Raw genomic sequence first — 21,790 nt, forward strand, 5'->3', positions numbered from 1 at the left:
GATATAAAATAATGTAGAACTCGAAATGAGAAAAAACTGGATCAATTCAACATCTTATTACTTTACATCCTATTACTGGTGGGCGCTGCCCCCCCCCCCCTACACTATATTCCAATTGGAAACAAGTCAGGCGGGCCTCACTGTTTACGTTTCGATCCCTCCGAAATCAGTCCAAGGTTATTTGAAGACAACACCCGACACTTCACTGAAAGCGAGAGTTTGGTGCATATCCTCTGCGCTATATTACTGGTTGAATCTATCATTTGGCTTCACTAGTACATTCAGTGATGATGTTTTAGTTAATTTACCTAGTAGTTCTCCAGTCAAAATGGGAAAATCACTGGTGCACCAGTGATAATTTAGAATATTGATTCAACCTGTGACAATTTCACTGGTTCAGTTGAAGGAAGTGAGTGTCAACTCAAATATGTATCGATCAATAAAATGTATTTCCAGACGTGTTTAAACCAACAATGCATACCAGAAGCAGAATATGTGAAAAAGCTATGTGGGAAGGCATGTTCGAAGAACTGCAGTGGAAACGGAGCTTTATCAGTTTGGGTCATTGTCGCTTGGAGCCTCCAAAATGTACGTCACCTAGATATGGTGGATCTACAGAAAGTGGATATATATGGTTTGTAAAGTTTAATGAAACTTTGAAAATATCAATAAATAAATATAAAATATAAATAAATCAGAATTTTTATTTAATTATCGCAGGCTTTACAATATTTTCCCTTTACCCCTCTTTTCATATTTTTCTAGATTAATAGTTAAATGGGAACTGAAATAATAGAACCCAATAAGACAAATATACAAGGTATTATATTGTTCATTGAGAATTTATCTTTTTTGTTGACAATTTAATTATTTGGTTAAAAACGTATATATTTTGTTAAAAATTCAAAAAAATCGTTAAAGAGTTGTTTCAAAATTCAACTGCTTTGTAGAAAAGTCTTTTTAATTCAAAAATTTAACAGTTAATAGGGTGACCATAATTGATTTTTGAAAAGTAGGACAAAAAGATTTGAAAAATGAGGACAAAGTAGGACAAAAATTTATTTTAAAAAGAAAACAAAATAGGACATAAAAGTTTGAAAAAGATGACAAAGTAGGACAAAAAAGTTTGAAAAAGAGGATGAGGTGCATAAGACCGAGAAATTTGAAGAAAAAAATTAAAAGTAGAAGAAAATAGTTGGAAAACGGGAAAAGTAGGGCATAGTAGAATATAAAGAATTATATTCAAAAGGTATGTTTCAACCGTATTTTTCAAATTAACTATTTTATTACATTTTATGAACATCGTCTATTTTTATTAATCCTGATTGCATTCTAATTTTCCGTATAGTAGGAATGTTTAATAGTACTTTATCATTTAAATTGAAGGGTCGGATGGAATAACCACCTTAGCGCTTGAACACGCGGAGAATTATTGTCGGTGAAGCAAATTCTAAAAATTGCTTAAATTTGAGTGTCGACCGTCAATGCTTGTAAAGAATCTTATTTCGCATCTTTTTGGTATGATAAACAGATTCAAAGTTGTATGAGGATGTTTCGAATTTCGACAACTTCATTTTATATTTTAAATTTGTACTATCATGGTAAATTTCATTTCATGAGAGTGCATTGCATGCCAGCACCTTCAAGGGTAAGCGGAAATTTTTTTTTGAGAAATACGAAAATTCACGTTAAAAAACGATATGAGGTAATTTAGGAATATAAATTGATGAATCTGCATTCAAACTGAGATTCAAAACAAATTAGAAACTCTTAAGTTGGTTCAAACGAGTTTTTGAAGAAGTTTCAAATTCAGATTCGTTGAGTTTTCCAATTAAATACCTACTTTAATTACACAGGGTGATTTTTTTAACTTGAAACTTTTGATTCATAACATTTTTTCACAGAGTGCCTATTTTTCGAGATATTTGAAAGTTTCAAGTTAAAAAAATCACCCTGTATATCAGAATCCCCTATACCTCCCATTATGTAATTTGGGGGCTATACACTATAAACTTAAAGTTTTCTTTAAATATGCACTTCATTAAAATGAGAGGATAATTATTTAGAGGTATTTTGATAACCATCGTATAATTCTAGTCAAATTTCTTTTTCAATCTTTTAGTTACAAACTTTAGTTTGTTTGACTTTAACGCAATAAGGTTTTTGATGAAAAATGATCTGCACACCAAAGTATAACCCCCCCCCCCCCCCCATATATCAGGAACCATGCAGCATGGTGGCTTATATAGTTTTGCACCTGGAATAGGTGAAATAGAATGCCCACTTGTATTAGTTTAAATAATTCCACTCTTTAAAGAAAAACTTTAAACAAATTGATCATATTAATATACATCATCAGCTTTAGAAGTTTAAATAATGATAGCTTCGTCAAAAAATTGATTCATCTAAATGGGGAAATACGTGTCATTTAATTTCCTTTGAAAAAGAACACATTTCGCTGGTCCCCAAACCACACATGAATACCTGGTAAGAAACGATACAGTGAAACTATTTCGTATCTAATGTATATCATAATATCGTGCACATAAAAGTGTATCAAGAAAATATCTCTGTTATTAGTTCAATTAATAACATTTAAGTAATCATGGATTTACATTTTTATTTAACTTATAAATCTATTTTTATCACCTATTCATCACCTGTTTTTGAAAAACTAAAGTTGACCTCACAGCAGGCCCGTAGCCAGACTAATATGTCAGAGGGGGCAAACATAATCTTATGAGGGGCAACATTTTTTTCGCTGTGTAGTATTATTAAGAGCAACTTATTTTTAAAAAAGATTGGAGGAAAAAGAATTTATCCAGATGCAACTATTATAAAATGAACGTGAATAAATAAATTCCAGAGCTTTCTGTCAATACAAAACTACTCAAACTGCGATTCGGTTTGATTTTTCGTTTCGTAGGTTCACAACTTTCATGAAAAATAGAAAACAATTTTTGGTTTTCCAAATATGTCGTTTCGAACGCATGGTCGCAGCGGAAGTATGTAATACATTCATGTGCACTTTTAATGATCGGAAGAGAGGTCAGACAACTCAGCGGCGCCACTAACGAAAAACAAAATGTCATATAATGCATACTTTTTCGCTATTTTTTTGCTATTTTTTAACGAAAAGAATAATTTTTTTGCTCTATTAGTTTTTGAGAAAACAGGGTGGCGCTAGCTTGCCGCCAGCTCAGCGGCGCCTCTACAAAAATCATTAAAAAATGAATAAATTAAACAAAATACTTAGGTTCGATTTTTTGCTATTTTTTGCTTTATAATGAGCTATTAATCGCTTTTGTAAAGTCAACCCTTATTTTTAAAAAACTACCCCCTGTAATGGAAAAAAATATTTTAAAAAGTATTTAAAAAATGACCAAGCTAGATTTTTTTGCTTCACAATGAGCTACGAATGGCTTTTGTAAAGCCAACCCTTGTTTAAAAAACTACCCCCTGTAATGAAAATAATTATTTAAAAAATATTGAAAAAATGACTAGGCTATATTCTTTTGCTATTTTTTTACTTTCCAATGTGATATTAAACATTTTCATAAAATCAACCCTTATTGTAAAAAGCAAGCCCCTGTAATGAGAAGAAGTATTTTTAAAAAGTATTGAAAATATGACTAGGCTAGATTTTTTGCTTTTTTTTTGCTTCACAATGAGCTGTGAATGGCTTTTGTAAAGTCAACCCTTGTTTAAAAAAACTACCCCCTGTAATGAAAATAAGTATTTAAAAAATATTGAAAAAATGACTAGGCTATATTCTTTTGCTATTTTTTTGCTTTCAAATGTGATATCAAACATTTTCATAAAATCAACCTTTATTAAAAAAGACTACCCCCTGTAATTGAAAAAAATATTTTAAAAAGTATTTAAAAAATAACCAGACTAGATTTTTTTGCTATTTTTTTACTTCACAACGAGTTATGAATGGCTCTTGTAAAGTCAACCCTTGTTTAAAAAAACTACCCCCTGTAATGAAAGCAAGTATTAAAAAAAATATTGAAAAATGACGAGGCTAGATTCTTTTGCTATTTTTTTGCTTTCAAATGTGATATTGAACACTTTTATAAAATCCGAGACTCCATTGAAACTGGAAAATCCTTAAAAAGATTCATTTTTACAATTTCATATCTAAGTGGTGGTAAGGGGTTGATTTTAGGCGTTAAGGGTTAGAGCAAAAAATCGAAAAGGATGTTTTTAAAGAGTTCAAAAATTCGAGGCTTCATTAACACTGAAAAATTTTTAAGAAGATTATTTTTACAATTTCATATCTACGTGGTAGACAGGGATTGATTTTAGACGTTACAGGTTGGAGCCAAATAATTAAAGGGGGTATTTTCGAGGAGCCCAAAAATCAGAGACTCCCTTGAGACTGGAAAAATATTCAAGAAAATGATTTTTTTACAATTTTATATCTACGTGGTACAGAGGGATTGATTTTTGACGTTAAGGATTGGAGCCAATAAATTGGACAGGATATTTACGAGGAGCCCAAAAATCAGAGACTCCATTGACACTGAAAAATTCTTAAAAAGATTAATTTTTACAATTTCATATCTAAGTGGTGGTAAGGGGTTCATTTTAGGCGTTAAGGGTTAGAGCTAAAGATCGAAAAGGATGTTTTTAAGGAGCCCAGAAATCAGAGACTTCAATAACACTGGAAAATTATTAAGAAAATTATTTTTTACATGTTCATATCTACGTGGTGGACACGGGTTGATTTTAGACGTTAAGGGTTGGAGACAAATAATTAAAGAGGGTATTTTCGAGGAGCTCAAAAATCATAGACTTCATTGACACTGGAAAAATAATCAAGAAAATTATTTTTTACAATATTATATCTACGTGTTAGAGAGGGGTTGATTTAAGACGTTAAGGGTTGGAGCCAAAAAATTGGAGAGGGTATTTTCGAGGATCCCAAAAATCAGAGACTCCATTTACACTGGAAAAATCTCAAAACGATTATTTTTTTACAATTCCATATCTACGTGGTAGAGAGGGGTTGATTTAAGACTTTAAGGGTTGGCACCAAAAAATCGGACAATAAGCAAAAAAATTTATAAACAAATTATTTGTTGAGAGTGTGCTTTCTATAATTTTCAATAATTGTATGCCTTTTTAAGTTAAATGGCAAGAAACCTGATAGTAATTTTAGCAAGGTTTATAACTTTTTCATAAATGTTATAATTTTTTTAATAAATGTATTATTCGGGCATTTGGCAAGGGAATATTTTTTTTAACAAATTTAATTTAAAAATACATTACTCAGGAATTTTTCGACGAAATAATTAGTTTTTTTAATGGAAGTCCTTTTAATTGGGAACTTTATGATAATTTTAGCAACATTGATAATTATTTGATGAATTTTTATGATTTAAAATAAAACTTAATTGACAAATACATTTTTCGGATATTTGTCGACGAAAAAACTCCATTAATGCATGTGCTTATTAAATTCGTTTTAAAAAAAGCATGCAATTTATTCTTGAAATATAAGCATTGTTGAAATGATCCTGGATTTCCCAAGTGAAAGAATTCACATTGAGAAAAAAAGAATTTTTTACGAATGCCCGAATAGTGTATATTTTAACTGAATTAAAAAAATGAAATTTTGCAACAAAACATGAATGTTGCTGAAGTTATCATGAAGTTTCCAAATTAAAGGACTGCCAGAAAAAAAAAACTAATTTTTCTTATAACAAATTCTCGAATATAAGGCATTTATTTATTATATTTGTTTTAAAAAATCCTAAAATTTATCAACAAATTATGCATTTTGCTGAAACCATCATATGATTCCTAATTTAAAAAACTGATATCGAAACAAATTAATTTTTATCTCGACAAATGCCTGAATAATGCATAAAAAAAGTTGTTTATAATATTAACACGAATAATCTTAAGAGACATTTTCTTCATTATAATATTGTGTCCATCCAAATTTCTTGCAATATAACGGGAAAAAGGTAAAATTTTTTAAAAATATAAAAAACACACTTTCAGCAAATAATTTGTTTGGAAAATTATTTTTTTTTATTATATCATGTTGCTGTATCTTTAATTAATCTTAATTTTTGAAACATAGGTGATTACAACCATTTTCCTTTTCTTGTCGAACACCGGAAACGTTAAATAGAAAAAATTGCCATTTTTTTCGTCATATTTTTTATGTATAAAAAAATTTTTAAACGAAATAAAGAATCATGGACGACAGATTTCTTTGAAATTTTATCAGCTTTTTCAATTTCTTGCGTCTAAATCGGTTAATACCTCTGTGGGCTATACGTTATTTTGAACCGAAAAAGGCATTTGTTTTTCCACTGTGCGCAGTTCTTGGAAATAAACGGTTCAGAAAAACTGCCGCCATTTCGTCAATTTCGAAATTTTTATAAATTTTGTACCGGATTTAAAAAAAAGGGACGAGAAATGCTATTAGAAACGTAAAGAAAAATACAAGTACCTATATTTGATTAAAAAATATTACATCGTAAACAAAACTCCTAAGCAGAAATTTAAATTTCACAGTTGGTAAGAATGATTCCAGAGCTGCCAAAATCACTCGACTAGGGGAGTTTGCGCAGTAGTAATTCCTTTATATTTACAGGTTATGCTAACCCATTTGTATCTTCTGCGCATCGAGACGCGCTGCCAGTCCGCGGTTGGCTGAGCAACAATATTCTTGGCGCACATGCGCGTTCAATGTTTTTGCTGCGGGGGGGATTGTTCATCTGTTTCTGTTGTCAGTTTCAGTTGGGTTGCCAAGTCGGTACGGTACGGAGCGTGTTAGCGGCTGCAAAAGAAAGAATCGCGATTAAAAATTCGTCATGACTTTGTTTGCGTGAAACTTTGCGTTTTTTCGCCGAATCCGTTACCGATAATGGCTTGTGATATTTGGTGTTACAGTTCGCTTGGAGCGAGGTGCTTTTATAGTGATTCGGTGCAGTGGAAATCGGTGCTTGTTTGGGTTTTACTGGTGATAACGACTCTTCTTCCCGCTGTCCAATCCCATAATCAAGGTGAGCTTCTTTTTTTTCTTTTGACAAGTACTCATAGTCTCACACGTTGATTTAAAAACTGTGAAACCTTTGAAAGATCGTCCCTAACATATACTGTTTACTCGAATATTGCACCAAAACAATGTTGCTCCGAAAAAATTTGGAGCACCATCTGTTGATTGCGCAAAATTGTTTTAAATGTTTAGACGATTGAAAAGAGATTTTTACTTTAGAAAATGGGAAATTATTTTTTTTTTTGAGTATAGGAATCTGTCATTTGTTTTTCGAATTTTTTTTAGTACCCTGAATTTTTGTATTTTTATTCAAGAAAAGCTCTAGATGTACTTTTCAATTGTATTTTTCTATGTATTGCTATATATTTCCCCTCTTTTGTTCCGTTTTTTAAAGAAACTTCTCTTTTTTCTTGTTATTGCTCGGATGCGAACTGAATTAATATAAGTAAACAAAAATATCTCACTATTTTTGGCTGTCAATTCTCATATTTTGTTAAACTCATATTTTTTATTGTAGATTAAACTGTTCTGTAGGTAAATCGTTTTTTTAGTTTTAAAGTTCAACAATTTTATTTAATACTCACAATCTCGTTTGGTTGAAATGTCAACTAGTATTTATTTATTTTTTCGTTTTGTAAAAAATTATGCAGGTTTTCAAGTTTCGAAATTTTAATTTCTGTAATTGTGTATGATTTACTTTTGAAATTTCCTTATTTTGAAGGATTTTTTATTAAAAATTTAGCTATAGATTTTCATAATCATCCAAATTTTATTTTTTTTATGTAAATACAGCTTCAGACTCTTTAAAATTGAAGAGTTTTCAATGGTAATCCAAATATTTCTGGTTGAAAGTTCATTCTTTTTCCTTGAAAGGTCTACTATGATATTTATATATCTTTTTATTTGTTGTAAAAATGTTATTCTTTGGTTGGAGGTCTAATTATTTTATTCAAAATTCCATTATACATTTAGTTAAAAAGTCATCTTTAACTACTGCGATGAGCTTCCGTCTTCTTGGATAGAAAAATCAGTTTATTTGGTTGTAATTTCATCTTTTTTTCTTCGAAATTTCGACTATTTAATTGAAAATTAAAATACTAAATCAATAATTTGACTTTTTTGTTGAAAATGTTTCTTTCTGCTGGAAAGTGCAACTGTTTTCGTTGATATCTTTCTTGGTCGAAAATGAACTTTTTTGATGAAGCTAGAAATTCATATATTTTGTTAGAAATTCGTCATTTTTGGTAAACAAAATGTATCTTCTTGTTGAATATAAATGTTTTTGGTCAAAAATTAATCTACTCTATTGAAAATTCATCTCTTTTGATAGAAATTTAATATTTGTTGATTAAATATTTGTTTAGTAGAAAATTCTACTAATTGGCTGAGAATTAATGTCTTTTGTCGTAAGTTCATGGTTTTTAGCCGAAAATTAATCAGCTTAGTTGAAAATTCCTACTTTTGGAATTCTTATGGAATTTTATCTAATCTTGTATATGCACGCCGATAAATGAAGTGCATAATGCAATAGACAATTTTTGGACAGATTAGTGTTTGTATTGACATTACAGGCCTCTTTGTGTGAACTCTGTCACTTTTTCTTCCAGTTTTTTTTTCAATTACATTTCACTTGCCCTCTTGGTGTTTCATCACATTTTTTAAATCTTGATCTACTGATAGTTTGATAAATGGAGTCAATCAACGAGCTTCACTTTTATCTTATAAAATGATCGACGAGCCCTAAAAAAGGAATAAAACGTCCTGCCTCTTTTTAATTTTCGGTCCATTCTCGACTGCTTTGGAGCGCGTCAAAATACCAAATAAGCCGCAGTTGGACGATAAGAAATATAAAGTTGGAGGAAGAATAGTCTCGCTCACAAAGCACGATACAGAATAGAATTCGTGCCCATTGTTGAGGTTGGCTTGTGAGCTCGCTTGTGAGTTAGAAAAGGGGAGGAGAAGCCCGTCAAGTCACCCAATGAAAATTTACGGACACATGCTGTATAAAATAATGAAATATTTAACATGGATAAACTTTTACAGTTATAGTTGTATGTAGTATTATTGTACTCATGGTATTACGTACAGATATTGACTTTTTCCTCGTGAATCATTATGACTCAACAAGGCTTGATTGCTCGAATGTGAAAGGCAGGAGGTGGACGAAATTCGATTGGAATCACACTCTGGAACTTGATTTCTTTTTATTTTGTCCTGGAAACGTAAAATCGAGAAATGTTCACTACCTTATTTGGCAAGAATAATTGAATTTAAATAACTTATTGTATAACAAGGTTTGAAAATACCTTATTTTTCACTTTTTGGCACGAGCCTAAACTTTCCACAGCTGAGTCAGCTTTCTCACAATTTTAACGTAATTTAAATCGGATTTTAGTAATCTGAGCCTTTTATTCACATATAAAGTTTTATCTTAACAGAAATTAGAAGAGAAGAAATGACTAATTAATTTAATTTGGAATTTGTTATCGTGATCATATATATAGTCTTAAAAGACATTCTGGAATTCCCAATCTTCTATCTTTAATGTGTATAATTTAAAAGGATTTTTAAAGATTTATCAATAAAAATTCTGAATATTTGATTATTTTGAAGATTGAGGGTCAAATTCTCAATTCTCTACATTTCAAATTGCAGAAATTTCTAATGTATCTCATGAAAGTTAAGAAGACTGCAATTTTAAGGATGTATATACAAAAATTTTCTTAAATTTGGGTGACCTTGAAGATCAAAAGTCAATTTTTCAATTCTAAATCTGCTAAACTGAATACAGCTCCAATTGAAAAAACTTTAATTGTGGCACTTAAAACTTCCAGAGTTTTTAATCATAAATGTTGTAGATTAAAAACACTTCAATTTTAAAGATTTATCTCTTCAAAGTTGTGCAATTTTAAAGAGTTCCAATTAAATACTTTTCTTGAACTTTAAACTTTTCGTAATTACCAACTGTGCAATTTTAAAGATTTACAATTAAAAGTTATACAATTTTGAAGAGATACAGGTGAAAATTCTTTAATTGTGAAAATATGTAATTGCAAAATATTAAAGTTTCAAAATTTAGATTTCAAAGGCAATTTCGAACATTTGTCTTAATAATACAGTTTTCGTATATAAGAAAGGAACTATAAACTCAGAAAACAATTTGATTGAGTCAACAAAATTTTGGTTGATTCAATATTTGGATGACAACAAAATATTTGGCTGTACCCAACTAAATTTGTTGGTGGTTTTAACGAAATCTTTGGCAGATGGATTCTTTGATTGATTAAACGAAAAAATATGTTATGGTCAATAACATTTCTGTTGAATCAACCGAAATTTGTTTACTTTAACCAAATATTCACGTAAGTCCAAGAAAACATTTATTTTGTTTCAGGATTTTTTTTTTATTATAACTGTCATTAGCTCCTAATGAAGTTATATTCAATTTAAACAGCATACTTGAAGTGAAAAAAGAATTTTATCAGGTTTTATGCTGACGTACTCTAATGAAGTGTCAAACTGGATGGTAGATGCGAATTCGTATTGGACAAATTTTAACGTCTGTAATTGAATGAAGTTGTTGAAGTTTTGAACAAACCTTTTACAAGAAGCGTTCTAATTGATATTTCGAGAGTTTCTATTAGATTCTCGAGCGCTCGAATCGAGGAACTTTGAAAGGCTTCCACACAAGAAACTTCTGAGTTCACTTATGTTTCTCAAGAGTATTTTATGTTGAGAACTGTTAGTACATTTTACTCTCTTGGAGGCAAAAGGGTGCACTTTGACATCTGTTCTAATTAGCGATCTACATCATCCTGAAAAGGAGAAGAGCGTTTCAGAATAATAATGAATTTGAAAAGAATTCCGTTAATTCTTGAGCTACAATTAATATGAATATTATTGGCAAACAAACAATAAATTTAAACCCAAGCATATTAATGTGCTTGAAGTTCTTAATGTTGAAATGAACGAATGTTTTCATTTAAATGCTTTCTAAACTGGAAGAAGTGCACAAATAGTGGTTCATTATATTGAAAGTGTTGCAATTATAAAGGAAACGATAATAATATATTAGATGAAATAGAATTGGGTAAATATATTTCGTTTATTTGAACGTGCAGAACTTTAGGTACATAACTTATCGCCGGGTTTTGTACTAATTTAAGTATTAATTTTAACACGAACAGTATTCCTTTTTTGGAATATCTTTCAATTCATTATTTTGCAAACAACTTTAGAAAGGAAATGAAATTAAGCTTTTTAATATTTAGATTGTTGGTAATTTGCAATGACTCAGAGATACGGGTTTTAGTTTGGTGGTTTCTACGAAGGTCGTTAGTCTAAAAGTGTCGTCGAATCAGAGGTAATTTCCGGTTCGTGCACAGCCGAAAGTCACGATCTTGTGGCTATTCAACATTTTCAGCGCGTATGTTCCTACAGGATATTCGACCATCCGGGATAATCTTAATGAGAAATCAAAAAGGAATCGGAAGCTGGAAACCAGAAGCGAATACGTTTAACGATATACTTCTGTTATATGAACTAAGGAATAAAAATGCCAGGAACAATTTTTTGAAATTCTGTTTTTAAGATTTTCAAGTAATTTAGGAAACTATTTATTCATATATATTAGAAATACGTAAAATTAATTTCTTCTTTCACTCGAATATTTTTCCTGAGCGTTTGGTTCTTCCATCCTCAAACACAGAAAATTAAAAGTATTGTAACCTGTCTGAGACATTGTTAATAATGACCACATACTTTCATAATTTAGTCAAAACTTTCTAACTTGTTATATAAAAATAGTTTTATTTTCTGTTCTTAATATTATAAATATCTGTTCTCTTATTTAAATAAACTCTGAAACGTAATGAAATTATTTTTACAAAATAAAATGTTTAATAACAACAAATATTACAATTACACTTTTACAATTTCTTACAGGGCTTCTTGAATAGTCTAAATTAAAAAAGATTGCATTCCGTACAAAAACTTTGTGATTGAAAATTATCTTTATTTTTTAAAAAAAATTTTCAGTTTTGTGACTTCTTATTTTAACAGCATTTAAAATGAATTTCAATACTTATTTAAGCTTTAAAATTTCGGTGGAAAAATCTACTGTTACATTTTTGTATAAGAATTCTTCTTTTTGGGTAAAATTATAATTATTCTGTTGAAAATTCAACAATTTCGCTAAACAGTCATCTTTTAGGTTCAATATTCACTTCTACGGCTGATATTCGATTTTTTCAACTATAAATTTCTTAATTTCCAGTCATTCCATTTTTAATTGGAAATGTACATTTCTTAGTTGAAAATTCAACTGTTTGGTTCAATATTGGTAGAATTTTTGGTAGAAAGTCAGTTTCTCGAAAACAAAATGTAACTGTTCCATTAAAAATAAATCTTTTTAGTTGAGGGCTCAAGTATTTAAGTTGAAAATTTATCTCTTTGGCTGAAAATTAAACTGCTTGGTTTAAAAATTTCATATTATTGTTTGAAAATTCAGCTATTTTTGTAGAAAATTCTTCTTTTGACTTGCAATTTCAAACATTCATCTATCTGATTTGAAGACTAATTTCTTTTGGTAGCAATGTAATCTTTTTGGTTTCAAACTGAACTGCTTCGTTCATTCATCAAAAACAGTGCAATTTTACCGAACTTGAGCAGGTAGGAACAGCAACAAACAAACGACGCTCTCCGTTTGATGTCTGAGATCCTGGAGTTTTTGCGCTATTTTTTACTTTTGTCCAGAGTTTTTTAAGAGGATCTTTTTTCAAATTATAATAGGAACATTTTGTGGTGGTTTTCCAAATGTGGTTGTTAGATTCTTGGTCTTATTTTGAGGAATTCTATACAGTAAATTGTTTATTGGACCTCAAATAAGATTTTAAATTTGATATTAATCTGATTTAAATTTCCTTAATTCAAACTCTCCTTTCCCCGAAATCATCTTACATCATTCTAGGATTCTAGGATTGATTTTTGTCATTCTCATTAAATGCTTCAGATGCAGATATGCATTCTTGGGTTCATGATTGAAATCGGTGGAGCTTCTTCGAAATTCAAAACTTTAAATCTTGAACGCATCTATATTTTAATATGTTCGACGTTTGAAGAATAGAATTGAAAGTCGACAAAAGGATGAAGAAATAATGCTTTTCTAATTGTAGGCTGTGTTTACCATAAATTTTCATCAATCGATATTGGGAAATAATATTAGAGCGCACAAAGTCGAACAATAATTGAGCAGCCATGAATAACTGTAAAGCCTGCGAGACGATTGTTAACGGGTTTGTAGTTTGCACAACAGCTGTTAGACTCTTGAGATTTGGAGCGATTGTACGGTCTAGTAAATTATGAAATACCTTGTTGGAGTAGTGAAGATCACGACTAAAAACCCCCTATTTTTTGAGGTTTCCAGAAAAAATGAATTTTGTCAATTTCTTCGAAAACAATGTTAATAATATTAAGTAATTAATAAATTCAATGATGAATGAACAACAAAAAATACACCCAATCCAACAAATCTAAGATTCAAGATATTCAGTCTCAGATTGAGTCGCAACAATCAAATTTGAAATTGCTTCACTTTTGTCATTTTTGTGACCCACGTTTCTACATGCTTATTTTGCGTTAAGAATATAATTGCAAGCATAAGTTGAACATGAAACTTCATGCTGTGTATAAAAATAAACATGTTGTGGCTATGGTACTTCCAAGTTATAAATGGTTCTCTGGTAACAAAAAAAGTATCGAAAGTAGCCTTTCTGCTATATAAAAAGTCAAATAATAATTTTAATTTAACTAAGTTTGGATGCACGAAAGTTAAGCTAAAAAGCTTCTAAATTTGAATTCTTTTGCGAAAATATTAAGAGGAAAATTTTTTTATCGACAAACTATATTGGATAGCGTGCTTTCAGTTTACACTGTACACGCTTCAGTGTGTGTATATAGACTCTTGTGGGCAGGTCCAGTCGCAATTAGCGAAATTAATGATCCGCAGAGCAGCGGCGTGTACAGTATTGGATTGCGCAGTCGCGGCACCTAATATGACCACGATAATTTATTCATTTGTGCTAAATACTTATTGCATTGTTTCCCAATGCTCCTCAATTGTACCACAACCCTGTTCCGATACGCAAATAATCACCTCGTTAAACGTTTCAGCCAACTTAACAGCAATTTTGCCGATCGCATAAATAACAATTGTATCCATGCCTAATCTAAATAAATCTTTTCAAATGGGGCTGCAGGTTATGAATAGTGTCACAAATTTGAGAAGGTCGTGTCAAAGTAGTGTCACAAAATTTGTCAATTATTACACTTATGTGGTAGCCGGAAATTGAAACTGTATGATATGTTTTATTTTAAAAGTAACAAAAAGGAAAATTTCACAAGTTAGTAGAAAATTGAACCATTTTACTAAAAATTTATCTAATGTATTGTGTTAAACATTCGTAATTTTTTGTAACATTCATATGCTTTTTATTCTAAATTAAAATATATTTATATCGATATATCAAAAGCAAAGGCTAAATTTCAATCATTGATTTTAATTCTATGTAATTTCTTGAAGGTTATTCATTTTTGTTGTTGTTCTTAAAGACTCATATTATTTACTGAAAATGCAGTTCTATGGTTGAAAATTGAACTATACTGTTGGATTTTTTTTTGAGTTAAAAATTCAATAATCTCAGACATTTTTTTCTTTCCAGGCTAACTTTTTTTTCTGTTGCAAATTTAACTAATTTTTTGATAATTCATCTTTTGGGTTTGAGAGTTCATATCCTTTTGTAGATATGTAAGCTTTTTTGGTTGAAAATGCAACTGTCTCGTTAAAAATTGAGGATTAAATTCAACTCTTTGGTTAAAAATTCAACTATGTTGTTGAAAATTTATTTTCTTTCTTTTCTATTCTTTTGGTTAAAACTTTGATCATCTCTTCTTCCTATTCAAAATGAAATCTCGTAATTAAGATTTAACTGCTCTATTTTGTGTTCAAAATTGATCTTTCTTAGTTTAAGGGTTCAAAAGTTTAGATGAAACTTTATCTAATTTGTTGAAAATTCATCTTTTTGGTAGAAAATTAATCTCCTTAATTGAAAAAATGTTTTAACTATTTGGTTGAAAATCTGTTTTGTAGAAAGCTCACCATTTTAATTAAAAATGCAATTGTGGTTGAAAATTAATCTGTTTTGATTGAGGATTCAATTATTTTGTTTAAAAATTCGTCCTTTTTGGTTAAATTTAACTGTTTTTGATTTTAAATAAAAATCTTCTCTTGGATGAAATGCCAAATATTACATTTTTTATTTAGAATTCATATTTGTTCATATTTTTTTTCTCGAATTTTTTCGTACGTAGTTCAAAAGATCAGAGAAAAAAAACTTTTTCATCGCTAAAAAAAAGTGTCAAATAGTGTCAGTAATGTGGCGAGTCTGGTGCCTGGGACTATACAAAAAAAAATTTGTAAAGAAAGAAGGAATGTAACTGACGAGAGACTAGACTAGAGAATTGGAAAATTTATTTTATAATGCTAACTTAAAAGAAGATTCACGAAATGTTATAAATTATCAAATTTATTGCTTTTAATTACGGTGAAGAAAATGGTTAATAAGTTTGCAATTTTGTTTCATGTGCCGAAAGGACTTCAAAGACTTTTTTCGTTTGAAAAATCCTTTCCGTAAAGTGCGCATAACTGCATGCTTGAAAGGGAATCCGAAGGCCCTGGAAACTGAAGCTGAACCTTTGCTCCCTCTGTGTCGCAACAAGAGGTCATTAGGTTCAATTTCATGCTCGTAAAGTTGCAATCATTTATTCCCAGGACAACGGCTTACTCTCGTATACCGTTGCTTCTTAAATTAAAAAAGTCATATATTTGTAGCCCATCCCATCATAAAAATATCAACCCTTTTCAAATTTGAGCAAATTTTTAGATTCTATAGGAAATTATTGTTTATCACGATGGCCACTCGACTGAGAAATCGGATCATGATAGTGAAAGAAGTTAAAACATTCTGTGACTTAGAATATTGGCAGTAAAAATCTATCCAAACACTTGAAATATAACAGATATCCCAGAAAATTTCATATCACATATATTAATATTTAAAATTATTTTGATTTTACATTTTTTCTGTGAAGTTAATTTGTTAACTTAGAAGCAGACTTAAACAATTAAAAAGTATATAAAATCGAGACAATTTTTAAAAAAAAATTTAATTAAAACGATTTTTTTTACAAAAAAATACTAATATTCAATGAAATAGTAGAATCCTGAACCTCAATAAATTAATTTTCAAGTAAGAATGGCAAAGCTAAATTTTCAATGTTAAATCTCCAAAACAAACAGTGAGTATTTGAATTTTTGACAAAAACAGATTTATTTTCAACTGAAAAATGCCGAAAAATAAAATCCCCGAAACAGAAAACTTCTCGCGAAAATGGAAAAAATTAAATTCTTGACAGTTTATCATATTTCCGCGAATTTGAAAGTGTTCGATAATAGAAAACTCTTGAAATAATGTTGCCGACATTAAAAAACATCCGACGTTGTAAAATTGCGGACCTTAGGAAAATTGTTAACATTCCGAAATTAAACAATTAACAAATTGTTAAATAACCCAATAAAAATAATAAATGAAACACTTCTGTTTCATCAACATATTTTTTATTTTACCTCTAATTTAAACAATTGTTTATAAAAAATTAAAACAGTTACATCATTAATATTTTTAGCATAAAATTGCTTAAAATGATATAGTTTTGTACGTGGATATATATATTTTTTTCACCAGAAACCTTTCAACTATTCAATTTATAAAAGTTTAAAATTAAAGATTTTGCAGTTTCAGCGGCATTGAACTGATAATTTTTTATTTATAACGTTTTGAAAATTGCCATTTTATACCTGTAAATTAAACAGCGTTTAAATTAATTTTTTTTAAGTATCAAATTATAAAAGTTTAAAATTCCCTTTTGATCGTTTAATTATTTATCGTACTATTTTTTGTTATGATAACAAGTTCGACTGGTTTTCTTCAATAGTATTTTCAAATTAAAAGTAAAAAATGGGATATTTTGTTCTCTTTCAGAGTCTATTGCAAAGTGATTAATTCTTCGCGGATATCTTTTCTGTTTTTTTATTGTCCTTTTTTCATTTTATCTTGAAATTCATATGAGATTTATTCGCAATGCATAAGGGAAGAACAGGTTTTTCCCCTGGAATCAATGAATTTTCCATCGGTTCTAGGAACCTGGTGCATCGACGACTATTCTTTTTCAAGCAGATTCTGGAGGCACTCGGTGTATCTTCCTCATCAAAGTGGTGCAAAGACAGAATTTATATTTTATAACTTCAAAGTTCGAATGCAGCTTCTATTTTAAAAATTCTTCTTGTTGTTTTTCTTCAATACGATATCGGAACTTAAAATTGTATGATGTTTGCAGGTTCATAGAAATTTATTTATTTAGAGGAATTTCAAAGGATTTGAAATATTCTAAAAGGTGTTGTAAATCTAAAAGATTCCAAGACATTTTCAAGAGATTCAAAAAGGTATTTAAATAAATTTTATGGGATTTTATAATATTTTTTGAGACTTTACAGAATTTATTCTTTTGCGTTCTCTTCTTTTTTTAATTCAATTGAATTTTCTAAATTCACTCAATGCTACTCAATTGAACGGATTTATATTTAGTTTGTGTTTAATTCACTTTGAATTCTTGGGAATTTCTTCAAATCATTTTAAATTCCCTTAATTTTTTCTAATGTTATTTCAAACTTACTGAATTCAACGATAAATTTAATGATTTTTTTGAATTGCTTTCAATTCAAATCTTATCGAAATCTATTGAATTGTTTTGATTATTGTTCAATTGAAGATTTATAAATTAATATTCGTAATTGTTCTATTAGTTTTATAAAGTTCCTATATTAAAAATGTTACAAGATTAGAATTTTGGTCTTTAAACATTAATAGTCAAGAAAAATGAAAAATTAGACAGGGAGTTTTGAAATTGAAGGTTCTGGGCCACCCTGAGTGTAAGTAAGATTAAGGGGCACTAATGACTGATAAAAGTCGGGACCACACGGAGAAAGAAAAACGATCCTTCACGAAAACGTTTCTAATTTCTTTACTTTTCCGTTCCAATTTGTTCGCATAGCTTCGGGTTCGTCAGGATAATAAACTTCAGCGCTTTTCTTTTATGTGTGAAGAGGTCTGGATTTTCGAAACCTTGCAAAATAAGAATATTTTCTACAGGTGACGGGCAGGTAGACTACCTGGTCAAAGATAGAACATTCCAGGTGGTCCTTTTGTGGCCAGTTTATCTTCTGAAATCTAAAAATACAACACTTCTGTTTCTTTATAAGTTTAAGAGTTTGGTTTTTAAATTTTGAAGGTTGAATTTTGAAAGTGGGTCAGTTTTTATTTCGCCGGCTCTAAAGCTATAGAGTGCATATTCTTGAATAATCTGAATCAATATTTATTTACTATATTCTGCTTTGGATTACACATTTTCGCGTCGTGAATTGAATTTGTATTAATTTTCAAAACTTATTCATGGTCTCTACCTGACCGGGATGTCCGAAAACTGTGAATTTTGTTGCTCGAAATTTGAGTTGATAAAGCAAATTGTTGTGTTCCTACTGATAAATCTGAGAGTTGTAATTCTTTTCTAAAATTCCCTGTTCCAAATCAGAAATCTTTTTAATCTTTTACAATTATTAGAAATCTCTTGAAATCGTTTGAAATCATTAAAATATTTTGAAACACAACTTTTGAACTGTTTCTATTTTAAAAAGCTATCAGTAAAAAAGTTCCTTCATTTGAATGTTCAGTACTTCAAGCATATTTCATATTTCTACTAATTCAGATTTAGAAACTGCAGAAATTTTAATTAAATTCCTTCCGTGATTTTCTCGACCAGATTTATTAACCGCTAACTGACTTTAGCGCCAAGTTTAACTCTATCGAGGTGATTCATGTTGGTTTGAAAAAGAAGCGAGGAAAAAGTGCCCGCGGCATCGAAAAAGGCCATCGACGGAAGTTTCCGTGGTATGGTTCGAGACGTCGCGTCCGCGTCGCTTCGATGTACTTATGTACATAGAAGTTTCAAACTCACCACCATCGGTACTTTTGCATTTTACACAAAGTGATCCATTGTCAGGCTGATAGTTTAATCGCACTACAATTTAGCAGTAATTCGAGCACCATCATAAGAATACTTGAACATCGTACCAGCCTCTTGCATTTCTTCCAAGCCCTCGAAAACCCAGCATGAAATTTTCAACAGCGGAGAAATCCTTCACGGTTCAAGCAGTCTAAAGATTCGGAGAATTCGTTTGTCATTTGGTGGATTTCGAGTGCCCTTTTGACATCCTCAGTAGTCAATACTACAAAACACCGGGGCTCCTTTTGCGTAGTTCCGGGTGCAGAACATCCGCAACAATTTTCGACCCGCTGTGACTAGAATCGTTTTCGAGAGAAGAATTATTATCATAAGCTCTTTTATATTTCGACGGATGGCGAGCGACTAATGTTTGTTCATCTGGTGAAACTCAAATGCATTTGGAGGCTTCCTAATAGAGAGAGCAGTTGTTTGGCAAAGCTGGTCCTTCCCCAAACAAAGAAAAAGATAATAGAAATATTGTATGGGATTTTATATATTGTGGCGTTGAATCGGAAAATTATGTTCCGGAAACTTATAGTGAAATTTGTATTTTTTGGTAGGGTGAATATAATCTTCAAATGAACCAATATTACTGGACTCTTTCTGATCAAGCTCTATAAAATTGAAAACAGTTCTAGGGATCCTTTGTTTTGAAGCTGCGAATAATTTTTCAAGAATTATGAGAAACTCGCGGAAACTAATGAATAAATTATCAGTAGCATTATAGAAATTAAGATACAAAGAAAAAAGCAAAAGCAAATGATCGATAATAAAGCGCAAAAAACATAGGAAACAGAAAATCGAACATGATTGATTCAACAGTGTAGCGAAAGAGACAAAATAGATCTCATCTTTATCGAGATATTTTTGTTCGTAGAACGATTTTTTTATAAATACAATATTATTTTATTTTGCAACTATTAAGAAGTACATGGCGCCATTTTAAATTAATATCATCTTGAAACCAGTGCTTTCTCAAAACTACTGTTGTCAGGAAACCAGTTTTCATGATTGGACGAAGTTGTCGTTTTTTTTGTCGTTCAAAATAAAAAGTCTACAACCTTCAAGTTGATGAGAAAGGTAAGGTGTTCTAAATAATATATTCAATAATAATAATAATCAGTGAAACAAAGGTGTCCCGAAATTTTAAATAAAAAAAAGGTAATGTGTTCAGTTCCAGAAACATTGACAAAGAATCCAAGCAATCCAATTTAGTTAAGATAAATTTTTTTAATGCCAATTTTTTTTAATTGTATATTTGCCTAGCCGTATAAAAAGCCAAATTGTTAAAAATATCTGGAAACTTGTGGCGTTGCCTTAGCTATGAAAAATGTGTGTTTTTTTATTAAGTTGATTATAATTAAAAACGACGTTTTCGATATTTAAATTAACCTATAAAGTTGATTAACTTCTAAAAAATTCAAATTACTGGATAAATTATCATAGATTTTTAAAAATAAATAATTAATTAAATCTTTAAGTAATTAAAAATATTGATTCTCTTATGTGAAGCTTTTTTCGTAATCTAAATAATATTTCTAAGAGCTTTAGATTTCTAAACTTAAATGAATTCTTATATTTTATTGTGAGAAAATCATATTTTCCAAATAAATTTTAGAAACCATAAATATCTTTATATTAAAGAAAAATATTATATATTAATTCAATTCATTATTTTCGTCAATTATAAAAAATATAGTCCTTGCTTTTATTGTATATAATTTTAGGCACTGAATACTACGAAATACATTATTATTTTCTTCAATATACGCTGTTATTTTTAAACGCAAAAATTTACCCTTTTTTTTTTGTTAAAATCAATTTTTTCGAAGAAATATTTGGATTGAAAACAAATTTTGAAAAACCTTTCTGCGCATTAAAACTAGAGAATAGGAGAAAATAATAAATTTAGTTTATCCAGACGGTTCCTGTCTTTCAGAATTAAAATCACAGTATGCTTGAAATCTCTTGAAATCTTGTTGAAAGAGAAATAATCCGGCTTTCGAAAGGGCATTGTACTATATTTGCTCATTGTAAGCTTCTTTCCGTGAAATGGTAGAAGCTGACCGTTTCACGTCTCAGTGAAGAGGTATAGAATTGCATCCATTTCATGTCTTATTTCCAGTTCAGCCAATGGCAATTCACGACTGAAGACAGAACTGAATTCTCTGACTCTGACTTATTATTTTAAATTTTGAATTATTTTCAGCCATTATCTTCCAAAGAAACAAAAAAGTTGCAAGTCTTTTTTGTTTTTCACAAATTCATTTGATGAGACTTCAACTGTTCTACAATTTTTAAACTCGTTTTTAAAGAAGTTCAGAAATTGTATGTGTGAGGATAAGCTCTGTTCTGACCCACCTTTGTGTCTTTTTCTTATCTTATTTAAGATTTCAAAGAACATAAATGATAGGAGATATTGCCTTAAAATGTTAGGAAATGTAAATTGGAAACCATCCTTAAATAATGATTTAACAAAAGTACTCGTACAATCATAGAACAGGCTGATTTTTAATTACCATACAATTTGACCAACCTCTGATTTATAAATGAGTTCCATTTATAAGAAACCACAGGGGGTCCGCAAACATCGAA

General features: G+C 29.9%; 1 protein-coding gene across 1 annotated transcript in view; it reads left to right on the forward strand.

Annotated features, from left to right (window-relative positions):
• Positions 1–6,782: 6,782 nt before the first annotated feature.
• Positions 6,783–21,790, forward strand: part of LOC117174735 (disintegrin and metalloproteinase domain-containing protein 12) — a 170,000-nt gene continuing 154,992 nt past the window's right edge. The window contains exon 1 of the mRNA XM_033364067.1: positions 6,783–7,028. Within this exon, the coding sequence (XP_033219958.1) occupies positions 6,890–7,028 (139 nt within the window). The 5' untranslated portion in view covers positions 6,783–6,889. The remainder of the gene's footprint in view (positions 7,029–21,790) is intronic.

Source organism: Belonocnema kinseyi, chromosome 6 (genome assembly GCF_010883055.1).
Source record: "Belonocnema kinseyi isolate 2016_QV_RU_SX_M_011 chromosome 6, B_treatae_v1, whole genome shotgun sequence".
NCBI classification, from domain to species: domain Eukaryota; kingdom Metazoa; phylum Arthropoda; class Insecta; order Hymenoptera; family Cynipidae; genus Belonocnema; species Belonocnema kinseyi.